The following is a 16,873-nucleotide window of genomic DNA, read 5'->3' as shown; positions in this document are numbered from 1 at the left end:
CAAGTGTGCCACCATTAGTTGTATTTTGTAATACAAAAATACAACGAATTTTTGTATTTTTAATAGAGACGAGGTTTCACCATGTTGGTCAGGCTGGTCTTGAACTCCTGACCTCATGATCCACCCACCTTGGCCTCCCAAAGTGCTGGGATTACAGGCGTGAGCCACTGTGCCCAGCCACATTTATTTTTTTAAGGGAGAGAGAAGTCACACATATCTCTGAGAAACTGATGAAAGGTATAAATGTCTTAGTAGGGAAAATAGATATAAACACACAAAATTTTGCATAAATTAATTTTATTGCATTCAAAATTTATTTTGTGTATATTATAAATAGAACATAAAAATTAAGTCTCTCACATTTATTTTTCTTGAAACAATAATGGCCTCACTGTGAAAAATAGAAACAAATTTCAAATTCTGCTGAGTAAATTTCATTCAGACATTTCTCTGATCTGGGAATAACCACTGATGTACAACAATATTTATGCTATTTATATATTTAAATATTATAATACCTATAGTTTCCAAAATTCTTACTATGATCTAGGTACTATGCTAAAAACTTAGGGCAAATCCCAGTTTTGTCAGAAGCCCAGCCTTTTCACATTGGGCGTTCTTCATAGGAAAGCACAAGGAGTAAAGCTTTTGGGCCCCTTCACTCGTGATGATGAATGTAAAATGAACACACAATTAATCTTTATTATATTTCTTTCCATCGACATTTTCCAACTGGCGCTAAGCCCGATATAATCATAGACAGATGTCCATGATCATAATGGTAGAAAATGTTTTCTTTAACTCCTCTCAAAATGAGAGTATCTTAATCTCAAAACACATGAACAGTGCCTTACTTGACCATATTCTACACCTCTCCCGGCTCATAGGATTTCCTGCTGTTTACCACCCGGACTGTTTTTTTATTTACCCCCACTTCTCTCCAGATATTCTTTTTTTTTTTTTTTTTTTTTTTAAAAGAGGGAGTTTCGTTCTTGTTACCCAGGCTGGAGTGCAATGGCGCGATGTCGGCTCACCGCAACCTCCGCCTCCTGGGTTCAGGCAATTCTCCTGCCTCAGCCTCCTGAGAGCTGGGATTACAGGCACACGCCACCATGCCCAGCTAATTTTTTGTATTTTTAGTAGAGACGGGGTTTCACCATGTTGACCAGGATGGTCTCGATCTCTTGACCTCGTGATCCACCCGCCTCGGCCTCCCAAAGTGCTGGGATTACAGGCTTGAGCCACCGCGCCCGGCCCTCTCCAGATATTCTAACCTTCATTCTCTACCACGGGATACCCCTGTTCCCCAGTCCTGCGAGAGACTTAAGGATGTTGAAATATTCCCAGTCCCCAAGGTCTGACTTCATAGCATTGATAATTGTGATTTTATTTTATTTTTTGAGATGGAGTCTAGCTCTGTCCGCAGGCTGGAATGCGGTGGCCTGATCTCGGCTCGCTGCAACCTCCGCCGCTTGGGTTCAAGTAGCTGGGACTACAGGCGCCCGCCACCGCGCCCAACTGATTTTTGTATTTTTAGTAGAGATGGGGTTTCACCGTGTTGGCCAGGCTGGTCTCGAACTATTGACCTCAAGTAGCCTCAGCCTCCCAAAGTGCTGGGATTACAGGTGTGAGCCACTGCGCCTGGCCTGATAATTCTTACACTGTGGAAAATATGGGTTGTTGTGAAAGGTCAATGAGAGTTTATTGTTTGTCAAAGAATAATCTGACCATAGATACTTGGGTTTAATTTCACTCAATTCCAGTACTTCTTCCAGAGGCAAACTCAACAAATCTAACTCATGTGACCGTTCCTGGAGGATACTTGCATTTGGGTTTAAAAAAAAAAAAGTTCAGAGCAGTGTTTTCTGGAGGGAGAAAGTTGGGTTTTACGCAGCTGCAGTGTTCTTTTGTCTTAATCCTGGTATTGTAAATGTCTCTTCTGCTCCTTAACCTGTTTCCCTTCTTCCTTCCTCACAGAATCACCCCCTAAATTAAAAAAAAATGTCTATGAAAGAGAAGGGTTTTAAAAATAAATTTATTCCAATTTGGCTATGTAATTGATTGAGGTGCATGGATTATTTTAACATCTGAATCACTGTTGTTTAAAGTGTTGATTCCATTTTACAAGTCATTTTCTTAAACTAAGGGGCTAGAATCTTGGCTTAGTGGATTATTTCTCGATTTCCAGGTATTAAATATTCGTACTTGAAAGTTTGGATATGTCCCCGCCTGTGGTTCCTCGATGACCCACATATTGAAGATCTAACATGGAATATAGTGTTTAAAGTGGGTACTTGAGAATATAGAGGCAAATGTAACAGAGTAGGGGAAAGAAAACTCTGGAGCCAGACTGCTTGTCTTTAGATCCCAATGATGCCACTCACTAGCTTTGAGCAAATTATTAACTTTGAGCAAATTATTCATTTCTGAGCCTCAGTTTTCTTTTTTTTTTTTTTTTTTGAGACGGAGTTTCGCTCTTGTTACCCAGGCTGGAGTGCAATGGCGCGATCTTGGCTCACTGCAACCTCTGCCTCCTGGGTTCAGGCAATTCTCCTGCCTCAACCTCCTGAGTAGCTGGGATTACAGGCACGCGCCACCATGCCCAGCTAATTTTTGTATTTTTAGTAGAGGCGGGGTTTCACCATGTTGACCAGGATGGTCTCAATCTGTTGACCTCGTGATCCACCCGCCTCGGCCTCCCAAAGTGCTGGGATTACAGGCTTGAGCCACCGCGCCCGGCCTGAGCCTCAGTTTTCTAACCTATTACAGGCATAATTGTAAACCCTATCTTATAGGGCTGATATGAGGCTTAAATGAGTCAATATATGAAAAAGTTTAAGATAATGTCTAGTTCCTTGTAAGTACTCAATAATCGTTGGCTACTATCCTGGAGGTATTTTTAGATAATTCAGTGCAGAGCATAGCTTTCTCCACTCCCTGATTTATACCCTGAATAGATACCATTGACCTAGATTGGACCTTTGGATTGAGACTCAAATTAGCAATCCAAAAATTTACAATAGGTTTAATCATTAAGTTCAATTGACTAGCACAAAACAGAAACAGAAACAGTTCCAAGAACTGCCGCATCTTCCTGCATTTGCCTTTCAAACGTATGCTACACCACACCATCAGGGGAAATGTTTATTAAAATGTTTAGCCATGCGTATATTTTAAAGCATAATAAGAATTCAAAGTATTATACTTCTTATTTCAAAGTATAATAAGAATTAACAAAGGGAAAAATATTTAACCAGTTTATTGAAATATTAACCAGGTAGTTAATACTGGACAAACTTTACCTTAAATAAAGATTATACTTTATGTATTTTATTGGTATAAATCTTTCAGGGTTTTTAACCAGAATAAACTTTCCTAAACATTGTCCTCTCATTTAAGAGTTGCCTTTATCATCACCAAATTATTTCAAATTAGGACAAATGAGAGATGCCTGGATTTTAAAGCCCAAAAGGCTAAGCCAGGTACTAGAAAGGATCTGCAGATGAAATTTCTTAGACTAAGGAAATATATTTTTATTTTCTCACTTATTAAAACCGAACTTTTCAAAATAGACTCTGATTTTGTCTGGTTTAGGAGAAGAAATTAGTATTTTCTACTTGGAATCTTTAGTATTATTTTATGCTACTCTCCCAAGCAGCCTGCGTGCGTGTTGTATGTGTTTTATATTTAAACTTCCAAGATGTGTAGTAAAAGCATTGAAAAGCATTGAAAATAGGGCTAATAGGCTAATAATTCTAGAAATATTACTTTGTACAATTTAAAAGAATATAGAAAAAGTCATTATTATGCTGGTGTTACAAAAGAAAAATATTGCTGTTAAATATGTTCCAAAATATGGGGTCTCAAATAAAATGAAGCTGATGCTGCTTGTCCCAATCAGTGGGAAAGACAGGCCCTGTGAGGAGGGAGCAGAGGCACTCAGTCAGTTACAAGGAGATCTAGTCTATTACCTGCTCTGCTCCAATTACTGATCTGGAAGAAATCACTCAGCCTTTATGTAGAATGAGGGGTTTGGGTTGGTGAATAACGAATGTCACTTTTTTTCAAGGTCATAATTCTAAAACTGGTTATATGATATGATAAGCCATTTAATCTTTCCGAGTCTGACTTCCTTTATGTAAAAATACAGTCTTAAAGATACCAGTACGATTTTTGCCGTATTTCGTGGATAATTTAGGTATTTCAGAGGCTAGAGTCTTGAAGTGCGTAGCACAAGTTGTTAACCATGTGATTGTGACAGAGGAGTTGTTAGTTCAGCTTCGACTAGATATCCTCAACCAAGATACAAACGGCAAAGAAGACAGTCAGCAAACATTAGTTGGGTACCTGCTATTCAACGGTACCGTGCGAGGATTTGGAGATATGGATCAAGACCCTTGTTCTAAAAATTGGCAAATTATTTCTTAACTTTAAGAAGTGACTCTTGACTTACAGCAAAAAGGCAGAATTAGTAGACATGGATAGATCTCCTTCTTGTTTACAAACATAGAAGTTATAAATAAAATATGACAAAATTCATATATGCAAGTAGGCTTTCGTTCTTGAAGAAAAATCACAGGTGGCAGAAATAAAGAGTAAATCTATACTTATGAGGGTGAGCAGGCACTGGTGTAATTTCAGCGCATTCATGGGACAGGAGGCATGATTTCTGTGCTGGTGACACAAGGGAGCTGGACCTGAGCCACCAGCATAATACCTAAACCTTAAGGAGTAGGATCAACCAAGAAAAGGAGTTTAGAAAAATCCTACTCACTAGTCCAAATAAGCATTCAATAACACTATCATCTGTTCAGGGCCATGAGTAAGGAAAAAAAAAAAGTCACTACCAGTAATCGAAACCCCAGGCTTTACAATCTAAATTAGTCCTACTGTACAGTACAGAAATCTCCAGTTAAAAATCATCCTAAAAATAGGCTGGGCATGGTGGCTCACAGCTGTAATTCCAGCACTTTGGGAGGCTGAGGCGGGCAGATCGCCTGAGGCTGGGAGTTAGAGGCCAGTCTGACCAACATGAGGAAGCCCTGTCTCTACTAAAAATACAACTGGTGTGGTGGCGCATGCTGCAATCCCAGCTACTCGGGAAGCTGAGGCAGGAGAATTGCTTGAACCCAGGAGGTGGAGGTTGCGGTGAGCTGAGATTGCATCATTGCACTCCAGCCTTAGCAACAAGAGTGAAGCTGTCTCAAAAAAAGAAAAAAATAATAATCCTAAAACTAGTTTAAGATTACTACTGATGGTACCCCAGGATCATAAAATAAGTAATCATGAAATTTTCCTGTAGAAATATTTTCACAAACAAGACCCATAAAAGTCTCACAGAAGAATAATAAATAAGATAAAGATGAGTTTACAGTCCAAAATTACATGTGAACCATGATGCTGGAGAGACATCAGATGTGATCAAAAGGATGAACCCTCCCAGAATTGGATATAACAAAACAATCTGAAAGAGAATATAAAATACTTTTAACAAGATTAAACATTTAAAATATAGGAGAAAAATAAACCAAAGAAAAATATAGTATTTTTAAAAAGAATAGAAGTATTTGAAAAAGAACCAAATAGTACTTTTAAAATGGAAAATATTATAATAATAAAAAAATAAGTGATTTAAAAGGAAATTAGAAATCAGTAAGGTAGTGAGCATGGTGATTCATGCCTGTAATCCCAGCATTTAGGGGCTGAGGCTGGAGTGTCACTTGAAGCCAAGAGTTTGAGACCAGCCTTGGCATCTCTACAAAACACAAAATATTATTTAAAAAATAACCAGGCATGGTGGCACCTGCCTGTAATCTCAGCTACTTGGGAGACTGAGGCAGAAGAACCTCTTGAGCCAGAAGATGGAGGCTACAGCGAGCTGGGATCACACCTCTGCACTCCAACCTGGGTGACAGAGGGAGACCCTGTCTCTACAAAGCAAACAAACATACCAAAAAAGCACCCCCCTCAACCCTAATAAAGAGAAAACTAGGGAATGCAAAAGAAAACTAGGAAACTGTAATTCAGCATAGTAATATAAAGAAATGTTAACAGTAATGAGATTAAGAAACTTGATGTATAGAAGGCTAAAGCCCAGCAGGGTCTACCAGACATTTCAGAAGATAATAGAATATATGGGAGAAGTAACTCTTAAAGAAGTAATAACTGAAAAGTTTTCTCAATTGAAGAATGACTTTTCAAGTAGGAAAAGCAAAAACAAACCACATCAAGGTAAAATTGCAGTACATCAGATAAAGAAAATTTAAAAGACGTTTATAGAAAAAAGCCTCCCCCAAAATAAATAAAAATTGGGAAGTAATATTTTCAAAGTGTTGTCAACCCAGAATTTCATCCTTATCAAACTGAAAATCAACAGTGAGGGAAAACTGAAAGCATTTTCAGATAAACACTGGAGAATCTGTGACTCAGAGACTCTGGCTGAAAGAATTATTAAATCATATACATCAAAAAGCAAGAAACTGAATGCAGAAAGAAGGAATGCGATACAGACACGCCTTGTTTTATTGCACATCATAGATATTGTGTTTTTTTACAACCTGAAGCTTTGTAGCAACTCCGTGTCAGGCAGGTCTGTTGGTTCCATTTTTCCAACAGCATGGGCTCACGTCCCATCTCTGTGTCAGTCACATTTTGATAATTCTCACAATATCTAAAACCTTTTCATTATTGGCGTTTCTGTTACGGTGACCTGTGATCCTGATCTTTGATGTTACTATTGCAATTGTTTTTGGGTGCTGTGACCCATGTCCGTGTAAGATGGCAAACATAATCAATAAATGTTGTATGTGTTCTGACTGCTCTACAGACCGGCAAATCCCTCAACTCTCATACTCTTCCCAGGCCTTCCTGTTCCCCAAGACACAGCATCGTTGAAATTAGGCCAATTAATAATCCCGCAATGGCTTCTAAGCATTCAAGTGAAAGGAAGAGTTGGGTGTCTCTCACTTGGAATCCAAAGCTAGAAATGATTAAGCTTAGTGAAGAAGGCGTGTGAAAGTTGAGAAAAGCAGAAAGCTAAGGTCTTGTGCTAGTTAGCCAAATTGTGATTGCAAAGGAAAAGTTATTCAAGGAAATTAAAAATGCTATTCCAGTGAGCGCCTGAATGGTTAGAAAATGGAAGTCTTTTTGCTGATATGAAGAAAATTTGAGGGGTCTAGATGGAAGATCAAACCAGCCACAATGTTCCCTTAAGTTAAAACCTAATCCAGAGCAAGGCTCTAACTTGTTTCAATTCTTTGGAGGCTGAGAGAGTTGAGAAAGCTACAGAAGAAAAGTTGGAATCTAGCAGAGATTGGTTTATGAAGTTTAGCAAAAGAAGCCATCTCCATAACATAAGGGCAAAGGAAAGCAGCAAGTTATTCAGAAGATGTAGATATGACAAATGATGAAGATGGCGAAACTAAACAACACATATTCGGGGTATAAAGCAGCTGCTACCGGAAGAAGATGCCATCTAGGACTTTCATAGCTAGAGAGGAGAAGTCAACATCTGGCTTCAAAGGACAAGCTCTCTTGTTAGCAGCTGATACTGCTGGTGACCTAAAGTTGAAGCCAGTGTTCATTCACTGGTGGTTTAGGGATAAAAGTGTTCCACTTCATCGGGTATTAGATTCTCATAAGGAGCTTATGAGACACTTTGCATGCACAGTTCATGTTAGGGTTTGTGCTCGTATGATAATCTAATGCTGCTGATCTGACAGGAGGCGAAGTTCGGAAGATAACACTTACTCGCCCCTGGCTCACCTCCTCCCATGTGGCCTGGTTCTTAACAAACCATGGGCTGGTACCCGGGGTTGAGGATCCCTGTTCTAGAGTTTTATAGTTTTGCATTTTACATTAGACCTATGATTCATTTGAGATAATTTTTGTGAAAGATGCAAGTCTATCTCTAGATGATGATGATGATGATAATGATGATGATTTTTTGCATATGGCTGTCCAGTCATTCCAGCAACATTTGTTGAAAAGACTATCCTTTCTCCATTGAATTTCCCTTACTTCTTTGTTGAGGAGCAGTTGACTATATTTGTGTGGGTTTATTTATGGAGGCTCTAATCTATTCTAATCTATTTCTCTATTCTAGTGGGGTGTGAAATGATATTTCTGTGGCTTTAATTTGCATTTCTCTGATGATTAAGATGCTGAGTTATTTTCAAGTGTTTCTTGCCTATTCACATCTTATTAAATGTCTGTTCAAGTCTTTTGCCCACTTTAAAAAAAGTGATCTGCTTAGATTCTTATTATTAATGTGTATTCTTTACAATTTACAAATTACAATTCTAATCTACAATTAGATTTACAACCCTGATTTACACTTTTGGATACAATTCCTTTGTCAGATATATGTAACACAAACATTTTCTCCCAGCCTGTGTCTTCCATTTTTATTGTTTTCTTTTTCTTTCTTTTTTTTTTTTTTGAGATGGAGTCTTACTCTGTTGCCCAGGCTGGAGTGCAGTGGCATGATCTCGGCTCACTGCAACCTCTGCCTCCCAGGTTCAAGTGATCCTCTTCCCTCAGCCTCCCGAGTAGCTGGAAATGCGGGCATGCACCACCACACCCAGCTAATTTTTGTATATACGTATATATATATATATACATATATTTGGTAGAGACAGGGTTTCACCATGATCGTCAGGCTGGTCTTGAACTCCTGATCTGAGGTAATCCACAGTCTTGGTCTCCCAAAAGGCTGGGATTACCAACAGGAGCCACCATGTCTGGCCTGTTTTTATCTTCCTAACAGTGTCTTTGATGACAGCAATTTTTAACTTGACTAAGGCTAATTATTGATTTTTTTTTTCTTTTATGCTTAGTGCTTTTGGGTCCTTTTCTATATACAAAAAAATTTTTTGGGGCTGGGCGCGGTGGCTCACGCCTGTAATCCCAGCACTTTGGGAGACCGAGGCGGGTGGATCACGAGGTCAAGAGATCAAGACCATCCTGGTCAACATGGTGAAACCCCGTCTCTACTAAAAATACAAAAAATTAGCTGGGCATGGTGGTGCGTGCCTGTAATCCCAGCGAATCAGGAGGCTGGGGCAGGAGAATTGCCTGAACCCAGGAGGCGGAGGTTGCGGTGAGTCGAGATGGCGCCATTGCACTCCAGCCTGGGTAACAAGAGCGAAACTCCATCTCAAAAAAAAAAAAAAAATTTTTTTTTGGCCCAAAATTGCAAATTATTCTCCTATGTTTTCTTTGAGAAGCATTTTAGTTTTAGCTTTCTGATTTTAGGAATACAGTCCACCTGAGATTGAGTTTTGAGGGTGATTTGTTTAATCAGATTATCTAGCACCATTTGTTGAAAAAATTTTCCTTTCTCAATTGAATTGCCTTGGTACGTCTTTAAAAAGATAACAAAACATATATGTTTTAATTATTTCTAACTTTTTATTCTACTTCACTGATACATTTGTCTGTTTATACTGATTCCATTCTGTCTTGATTGCTATGGCTTTATTGTAAGTCATATGCTCAGTAATGTGAGCCATCCAAATCTGTTCTTTTTTCCTATCTTTAAAAAAAATTTTTATTTAACTTTAAGTTGCGGGACACAAGTGCAGAATGTGAGGTTTGTTACGTAGGTATATGTGTGCCATGGTGGTTTGCTGCACCTATCAACCTGTCATCTAGGTTTTAAGACCCACATGCATTAGCCATTTGTCCTAATGCCCTCCTTCCACTTTCCCCTACTCCCCAATAGGCCCCAGTGTGTGTTGTTCCCCTTCCTGTGTCCATGTGTTCTCACTGTTCAACTGCCACTTATAAATGACAACACGTGGTGTTTGGTTTTCTATTCCTGTGTTTGGTTGCTGAGTATGATGGCTTCCAACTTCATCTATGTACCTGCAATGAACATTCTCTCATTCCTTTTTATGGCTGCATAGTATTCCTTGGTGTATATGCTCACATTTTCTTTATCCAGTCTAACATTTGTGGGCATTTGGGTTGGTTCCATGTCTTTGCTATTGTAAATAGTGCTGCAATAAACATACATGTGCATGTGTCTTTATAGTAGAATGATTTATATTCCTTTGGATATATACCCAGTAATGGGATTGTTGGGCCACATGGTATTTCTGGTTCTAGATCCTTGAGGAATTGCCACACTGTCTTTTAGAATAGTTGAACTAATTTTCACTCCCACCAACCAGTGTAAGAGCGTTCTTAATTCTCCACAGCTTTGCCAGCATCTGTTGTTTCTTGACTTTTTAATAATCACCATTTTGACTGGTGTGAGATATCTCTTTGTAGTTTTGATTTGCATTTGCATTTGCATTTTGCTAACAATAAATGTGATGTTGAGCTTTTTTTCATCTGTTTGTTGGCTGCATAAATGTCTTTTCAGAATTGTCTGTTCATATCTTTTGCTCACTCTTTGATAGGGTTGCTTTCTTTCTTATAAATTTGTTTAAGTTCCTTGTAGATTCTGTATATTAAATCTTTGCAATGAAGAGATTGCAAAAAATTTCTCCCATTCCGTAGGTTGCCTGTTCACTCTGATGATCATTTCTTTTGCTGAGCAGAAGCTCTTTAGTTTGATTTGATCCCATTTGTCAATCTTGGCTTCTGTTGCAATTGCTTTTGGCGTTTTTGTCATGAAGTCTTTTCAATGGTATTGCCTACGTTTTCTTCTAGGGTTTTTTATGGTTTTGGGTTTTACATTTAAGTCTTTAATCCATCTTGAGTTAATTTTTGTATAAGGTGTAAGGAAGGGGTCCAGTTTCAATTTTCTGCATATGGCTAGCCACTTTTCACAGCACAATTTATTAAATAGGGAATCCTTTCCCTAATTATTGATTTTGTCAGGGTTGTTGAAGATCAGATGGGTGTAGATGTGTGGTGTTATTTCTGAGGTTTCCATCTGTTACATTGGCTTATGTATCTGTTTTGGTACCAGTACCATGCTGTTTTGATTATTGTAGCCTTGTAGTATAGTTTGAAGTCAGGTGGCATGATGCCTCCAGCTTTGTTCTTTTTGCTTAGGATTGCCTTGGCTGTACACGCTCTTTTTTGTTTCCATATGAAATTTTAAGTAGTTTCTTCCAATTCTGTGGAGAAAGTCAATGGTAGTTTGATGGAAATAGCATTGAATCTATGAATTACTCTTGGCAGTATGACTATTTTCACGATATTGATTCTTCCTATCCATGAGGATGGAATATTTATACATCTGTTTGTAACCTCTCTTATTTCCTTGAGCAGTGGTTTGTAGTTCTCCTTGATGAGCTCCTTCACATCCCTTGTTAGCTGTGTTACTAGGTATTTTATTCTCTTTGTAGAAATTGTGAATGGGAGTAAATTTATGATTTGGCTCTCTGCTTGTCTATTATTGGCGTATAAGAATGCTTACAATTTTTGCATATTGATTTTGTATCCTGAGACTTTGCTGAAGTTGCTTATCAGTTAAAGGAGTTTTTGGGCTGAGACGATGGGGTTTTCTAAATATGCAATCATGTCATCTGCAAACAGAGGCAATTTGATTTCCTCTCTTCCTATTTGAATACTTTGTTTTCTTTCTCTTGCCTGATTGCCTTGGCCAGAACTTCCAATACTGTGTTTGAAGAGGGGTGGTGAGAGAGGGCATCCTTGTCTTATGCCAGTTTTCAAAGGAAATGTTTTCAGTTTTGCCCATTCAGTATGATATTGGCTGTGGGTTTGTCATAAATAGCTCTTATTATTTTGAGATATATTTCATCAATACCTAGTTTATTGACAGTTTTTTAACATGAAGCGCTGTTGAATTTTGTCAAAGGACTTTTCTGCATCTATTGAGATAATCATGTGGTTTTTGTCATTGGTTCTGTTTATGTGATGAATTATGTTTATTGATTTGCTATGTTGAACCAGCCTTGCATCCTAGGGATGAAGCCAACTTGATTATGGTGGATAAGCTTTTTGATGTGCTACTGGATTAGATTTACCAGTATTTTATTGAGGATCTTCACATCGATGTTCATCAGGGATATTGGCCTGAAGTTTTTTTTGTGTGTGGTGTGTCTCTGCCGGGTTTTGTTATCAGGATGATGCTGGCCTTATAAAATGAGTTAGGGAGGAGTCCCCCTTTTTCAATTGTTTAGAATAGTTTTAGTAGGAATGGTACTAGCTCCTCTTGGTATCTCTGGTAAAATTCAGCTGTGAATCCATGTGGTCCTAGGCTTTTTTCGGTTGGTAGGCTATTTATTGCCTCAATTTCAGAACTTGTTAATTGGTTGGTCTATTCAAAAATTTGACCTTTTCCTGTTTTAGTCTTGGGAAGATGTTTGTGTCCAGGAATGTATCCATTTCTTCTAGATTTTCTAGTTTATTTGCATAGAAGTGTTCTTCTCTTGGCTTTTCTAAGTCTTTTGCATTTCCATAAAAATTTTAAATCTGCTTGTTAATTTCTATAAAAAAGTCTTTCATTTATGGATTTTGACTGCATCAGTTTGGGGAGAATAGACACCTTAGCAGCTTTGAGTCTTCCATACAAGGTATGTATCTCCATTTATTTAGATTTTTAAAAATGTACCTGAACAATGAGGTCTCGTTAAGTAAATTTTATTAAATTTATTTCCAAGAATTTTATAATTTTTTAAGTGAAAATGATTTTATACTTTTGTATTTCAATTGTTTGTTGCTGATGTCTTTATTTTATATCATACAGTCTTGCTAAATTCACTTATTAATTATAGTAAGTTTTTGGAGATATCTTAGCATTTTTAATATATTTGATGATACCTGCAACAAAGGATACTTGTATTTTCTTCCTTCTTAACTTTACACTTTCATTTCTTTTTCCTGCATATTGCGCTGGCTAGCATCTTCAGTGCAATGTTGAGTAGAAGTGGTTATAGCAATTATTTTGAACTCTGTTCCTGTCAGTCTTGGGGGAGAAAGCATTCAATATTACACTGTTAAGTATGATATTTGTGATAGGTTCTTCACAGGTGATTTTATCAGTTTGAAGAAGTTCTCTTTTATTTCTTGTTTGCTGAGAGTTTTAAAAAAATCAGATGCTTTTGTCTCCTGATTTATTGAGATGGTCATAAAGCTTTTCTTCTTTATGCTATCATATGATTAATTAAATTAATTGATTTTCTATTTATTACCAAGCTAACCTGGCATTCCTGAGATAAATTTCACTTGGTAATGGTGTAGTATTAGTTTGATATATTGTGAGAGATTTGAGTTCCTGCTATTTTTAAAGGGTTTCTTTTGGCATCTGTGAAAATGCGATTTATTGGCTTGTAATTTCATTTTCTTGTAATGTCTTTGTCAGATTTTGGTATCAGGGTTACCCTGGCATTCTGAAATGATTTGGAAAGTTCCTTCCTTTCTCTATTTTCTAAAATAGTTTGTATGAGATTTTTTTCCTCCCTAATTTACGAGTAAAACTATCTGGGCTGGTAGTTGTATGCTTTCAGGATTTTCTTATGCGTGAGTTTCAGCAGTTTGACTATGATGTGTCTATGTGTGGTTTTTCTTGTATTTATTTTTCTTGTGATTTGCTGAGCCTCTCGAATCTATAAGCTGAAGTTCTTAATAAAATTTGGGAAATTTTGACCATGATTTTTTTCTGTTAGTTTATCTTCCCTATTACTCCTCTTTTCCCCTTCTAGGACTCCAATTGCATATATGTTAGACAACATGTTGATATTGTCTCATAGATCCTTGAAGCTATGTTTTCTTAAATATCTTTTTTTTTTGCCCCAGATTTGTGAGTAATTTCTACACAGACTTGGAGCTTCTTTTCTATATGGCTTCTTATATTCTGGGATATCTACCTTCAATTTCTAGTTGTTCTTGTAGCCCCAAACAGTTTCCTGTCAGATTTTAACTCATTAAGACTGTGGCTTCCTGATCAAGTTTCAGCCACTTCTGCCATAGAGACTGGGTCGTGCCCTTAATGGAAAAACTATAGAATACGTTTCAGCTTCTGCCTGTTTTTCATTGCTGTCCAATGTCTTCAAGTAGTTCTCTTTTTTTAATTTTTGGGCATCTATTAAAATTATTACCTAGAGGAGGGTTAATATGGTACAGTCTATTTCATCATTATTAGAACTAGAACTCTGCCTCTTGTATTTATTTATTTATTTATTATTTATTTATTTTTTGAGATAGAGTCTCGTTGTGTCACCCAGGCTGGAGTGCAGTGGCATGATCTCAACTCACTGCAACCTCCGCCTCCCAGGTTCAAGCAATTCTCGTGCCTCAGCCTCCCGACTAACTGGGACTATGGGCAGCTGCCACCACACCAGGTGAATTTTTGTGTTTTTAGTAAAGATGGGGTTTCACCATATTTTTTAGGCTGGTCTCGCACTCCTGGCGTCAAGTGATCCACCCGCCTCGGCCTCCCAAAGTGTTGGGATTACAGGTGTGAGCTATTATGCCCAACCCTGTATTCTCAGACTTAGTTAATTTCACCATTCACTCTATTTTTCAATTTAGAGACCCCACTATCCCCAATTCAAAGTAACTAGTCATTAGATCCTAACAGTTCTTTCTGAGGTATGCTTCCTGAATGTAGTGCCACCTAACTTTCTTAGAGTCACTGTTTGAGTTCTGGTTCTCATTTAAATGGTTTTCCTTGCCCCTTAGCCTCAGTCGTTTCCCATACTGCCTCAGATATCATCCTAAAAAAAAATTCCTTATTATATTACTCCTTTGTTTTATGACCCCTCTAAGGTTCCTTCGAGGTTGGTTTGGTTTATAAAATCCCTCCCAATCCAATGTATACCCTGGTGTTGTTCCATATAGATCTAATGCTAGATGTTAAACTCTCTGTGTTCCTTAGACACATCAGAACTTTCTGTGTTTTTGTAATTTTTGTACTTTGTATCCTGCCTATTTGGAGCATCCATTTTCATCTGACTTTTCAAGATGTAATTTTAAAGTCCATTCCGCCTACTATCTCTTCTCTGGTCTTCTTAGCTAAGTTACCTCTGTCCTCAACCTCTCTCTATGTTTTCTTACTGTACTTATAAGTTTCCATGTTGACTCATCTATCTATCTATCTATCTATCTATCTATCTATCTATCTATCAATCAATCATTTATTTATCTCCATCTACTTACCATCTATATAATGTCTGATTTCTCAGGGGAGTCTAATTTCCTTGATCAAAGCATTAAGTCTTTCAACTGTGTCTTTTTGGTATCCATAGCATCTAGTAAGCATTGTATATCTGGTGTAGATTCTCAGTGTATATTTTGTTGATGACAATATTACAAAGAATATTTCTCAGCAATGATACTCAAAGCAGTGATTTACATATAGAAATTAAATGGCCACAGGCATGAAAGGAGAAATGAATCAGCCAGTTCATGACTATTCTGTTATTTGTTGTTTCTTTAGGAATATCTGCTCCCTCATCAAGCATCCCTCCAGACTTCTGCAGGAATGGTGGGACCTGGGAAAACGGCAGATGTATTTGCACAGAAGAGTGGAAAGGGCTGAGATGTACAATGGGTAAATTACTTGGGATAATGCTAAGGTGTAAGGTTGATGTCACTCTTGTGTTAATAAGAATAGCAATAAAGCTTCTAGAAGTTTCGGTGAATGGTTACAGAAACAATGGGCATAATGATGATGGCTTTAAGATGTGTTTATCAGCTCAATAATAAAAGTTGGGTTTTCTTCTTGGGCAATTCATCAGTATATTCAATGCACCTTATCTGTTTCCTGTTACGTTTTTCTGCAAACTCACAGTTGTGTTTCCTTCTGGCTGCAGTGACTAATCCAGGGCAATGATTCTCTCCGATCCTTTCAATTGGTAATATGCCATATTACCACATTTCAAATATCCCTACTCTCATATATTTAACTTTTCTGAAATCAAGATGCATCTTCCTAAGTATATACTTATATTAAATGTTTATCTTTTCTTCCTTTACCTTGAAGAGTTATTATTAAGTTGGTGGTTTGATTTCAATCAATTGTGCCTCAGAATCAAAGTTCAAGGCCATTTTTAAATCTGAGGTGTGCTTTCCAACACTGTACACGTCATGCTGTCTGCTTAGAGTCCAGAGCCCTAGATACCTGCTGCTATCATTTACTATACACCTGCCGCTCACTATAGCCCACAGACCCCATGAATTTGGCCTTTTGATTTTGCCCACATCCTCTTGATGCCTTTGGCCGCTGTAGACTCTATATTTTTAGTTCTGAAGATTTCACCTAATCTGTTACGGTATCCTGTCTCACATCCCATCTCTACCAGGTTTATATTGTGCACATTTTAACTGGAACCTGTTATCTAACATACTAGTCATTCTAATGTCAATAACTTAACCTGATAGGAAAGTACAGAGGTTCCTCACAGGCCAGTGGGTTCTATAAGCCTTCTATTACCTTTCAAATTTCACTGCATAGGTTCTGACCTTTGACTTTTATCTGGTTTCAATTTTTTAAAGTATGATTTTTAATAAGATTTTTTTCCTCTTTATTGCAGCTAATTTTTGTGAAAATAGTGCATATATGGATTTTACTTTTCCCAGAATCCCAGTGGGCAGATATGGATCGTCCTTGGAAACATGTGACAAGAGTACTCCAAATGGTATGTGTTTTCCCAAACGTCTACTCTATTTAGGCATAAGAATTACTATGCTGAGTCACACCTCTCACACCTCCAACTAGTGTTAGGTCCTTGAAGGGCAACAGGAAAGGTTTTGTGGAAGGACTTGACTCCCTTTTATGATGCTAATGTTCAAAACTTAAGGTAGTATCTCATAAAACCTTACATTTTGGCCGGGCGTGGTGGCTTACACCTGTAATCCCAGCACTTTGAGAGGCCGAGGTGGGTGGATTACAAGGTCAAGAGATCGAGACCATCCTGGTCAACATGGTGAAACCCCGTCTCTACTAAAAAAA

General features: G+C 37.7%; 1 protein-coding gene and 1 long non-coding RNA gene across 2 annotated transcripts in view; both read left to right on the top strand.

The window, feature by feature from the left end:
• The window catches only part of ADGRG7 (adhesion G protein-coupled receptor G7), a 92,922-nt gene that overhangs the window by 2,420 nt on the left and 73,629 nt on the right, over positions 1 to 16,873 (top strand). Inside the window, exons 2-3 of the mRNA XM_032299275.1 lie at positions 15,359 to 15,472; positions 16,455 to 16,559. Of these exons, the coding sequence (XP_032155166.1) occupies positions 15,359 to 15,472; positions 16,455 to 16,559 (219 nt within the window). The remainder of the gene's footprint in view (positions 1 to 15,358; positions 15,473 to 16,454; positions 16,560 to 16,873) is intronic.
• LOC116565555 lies at positions 5,089 to 5,946 on the top strand. Its single transcript, XR_004275496.1, has 2 exons — positions 5,089 to 5,136; positions 5,862 to 5,946. It is a non-coding gene; the product is annotated as an uncharacterized LOC116565555 (long non-coding RNA).

The sequence above is a fragment of the Sapajus apella genome, unplaced genomic scaffold, assembly GCF_009761245.1.
Source record: "Sapajus apella isolate SASKATOON/1434 unplaced genomic scaffold, GSC_monkey_1.0 scaffold40, whole genome shotgun sequence".
Taxonomy (NCBI): Eukaryota; Metazoa; Chordata; class Mammalia; order Primates; family Cebidae; genus Sapajus; species Sapajus apella.
Note: the sequence above shows the minus strand (reverse complement) of the source record. Positions and strands in the feature narration are given on the sequence as shown.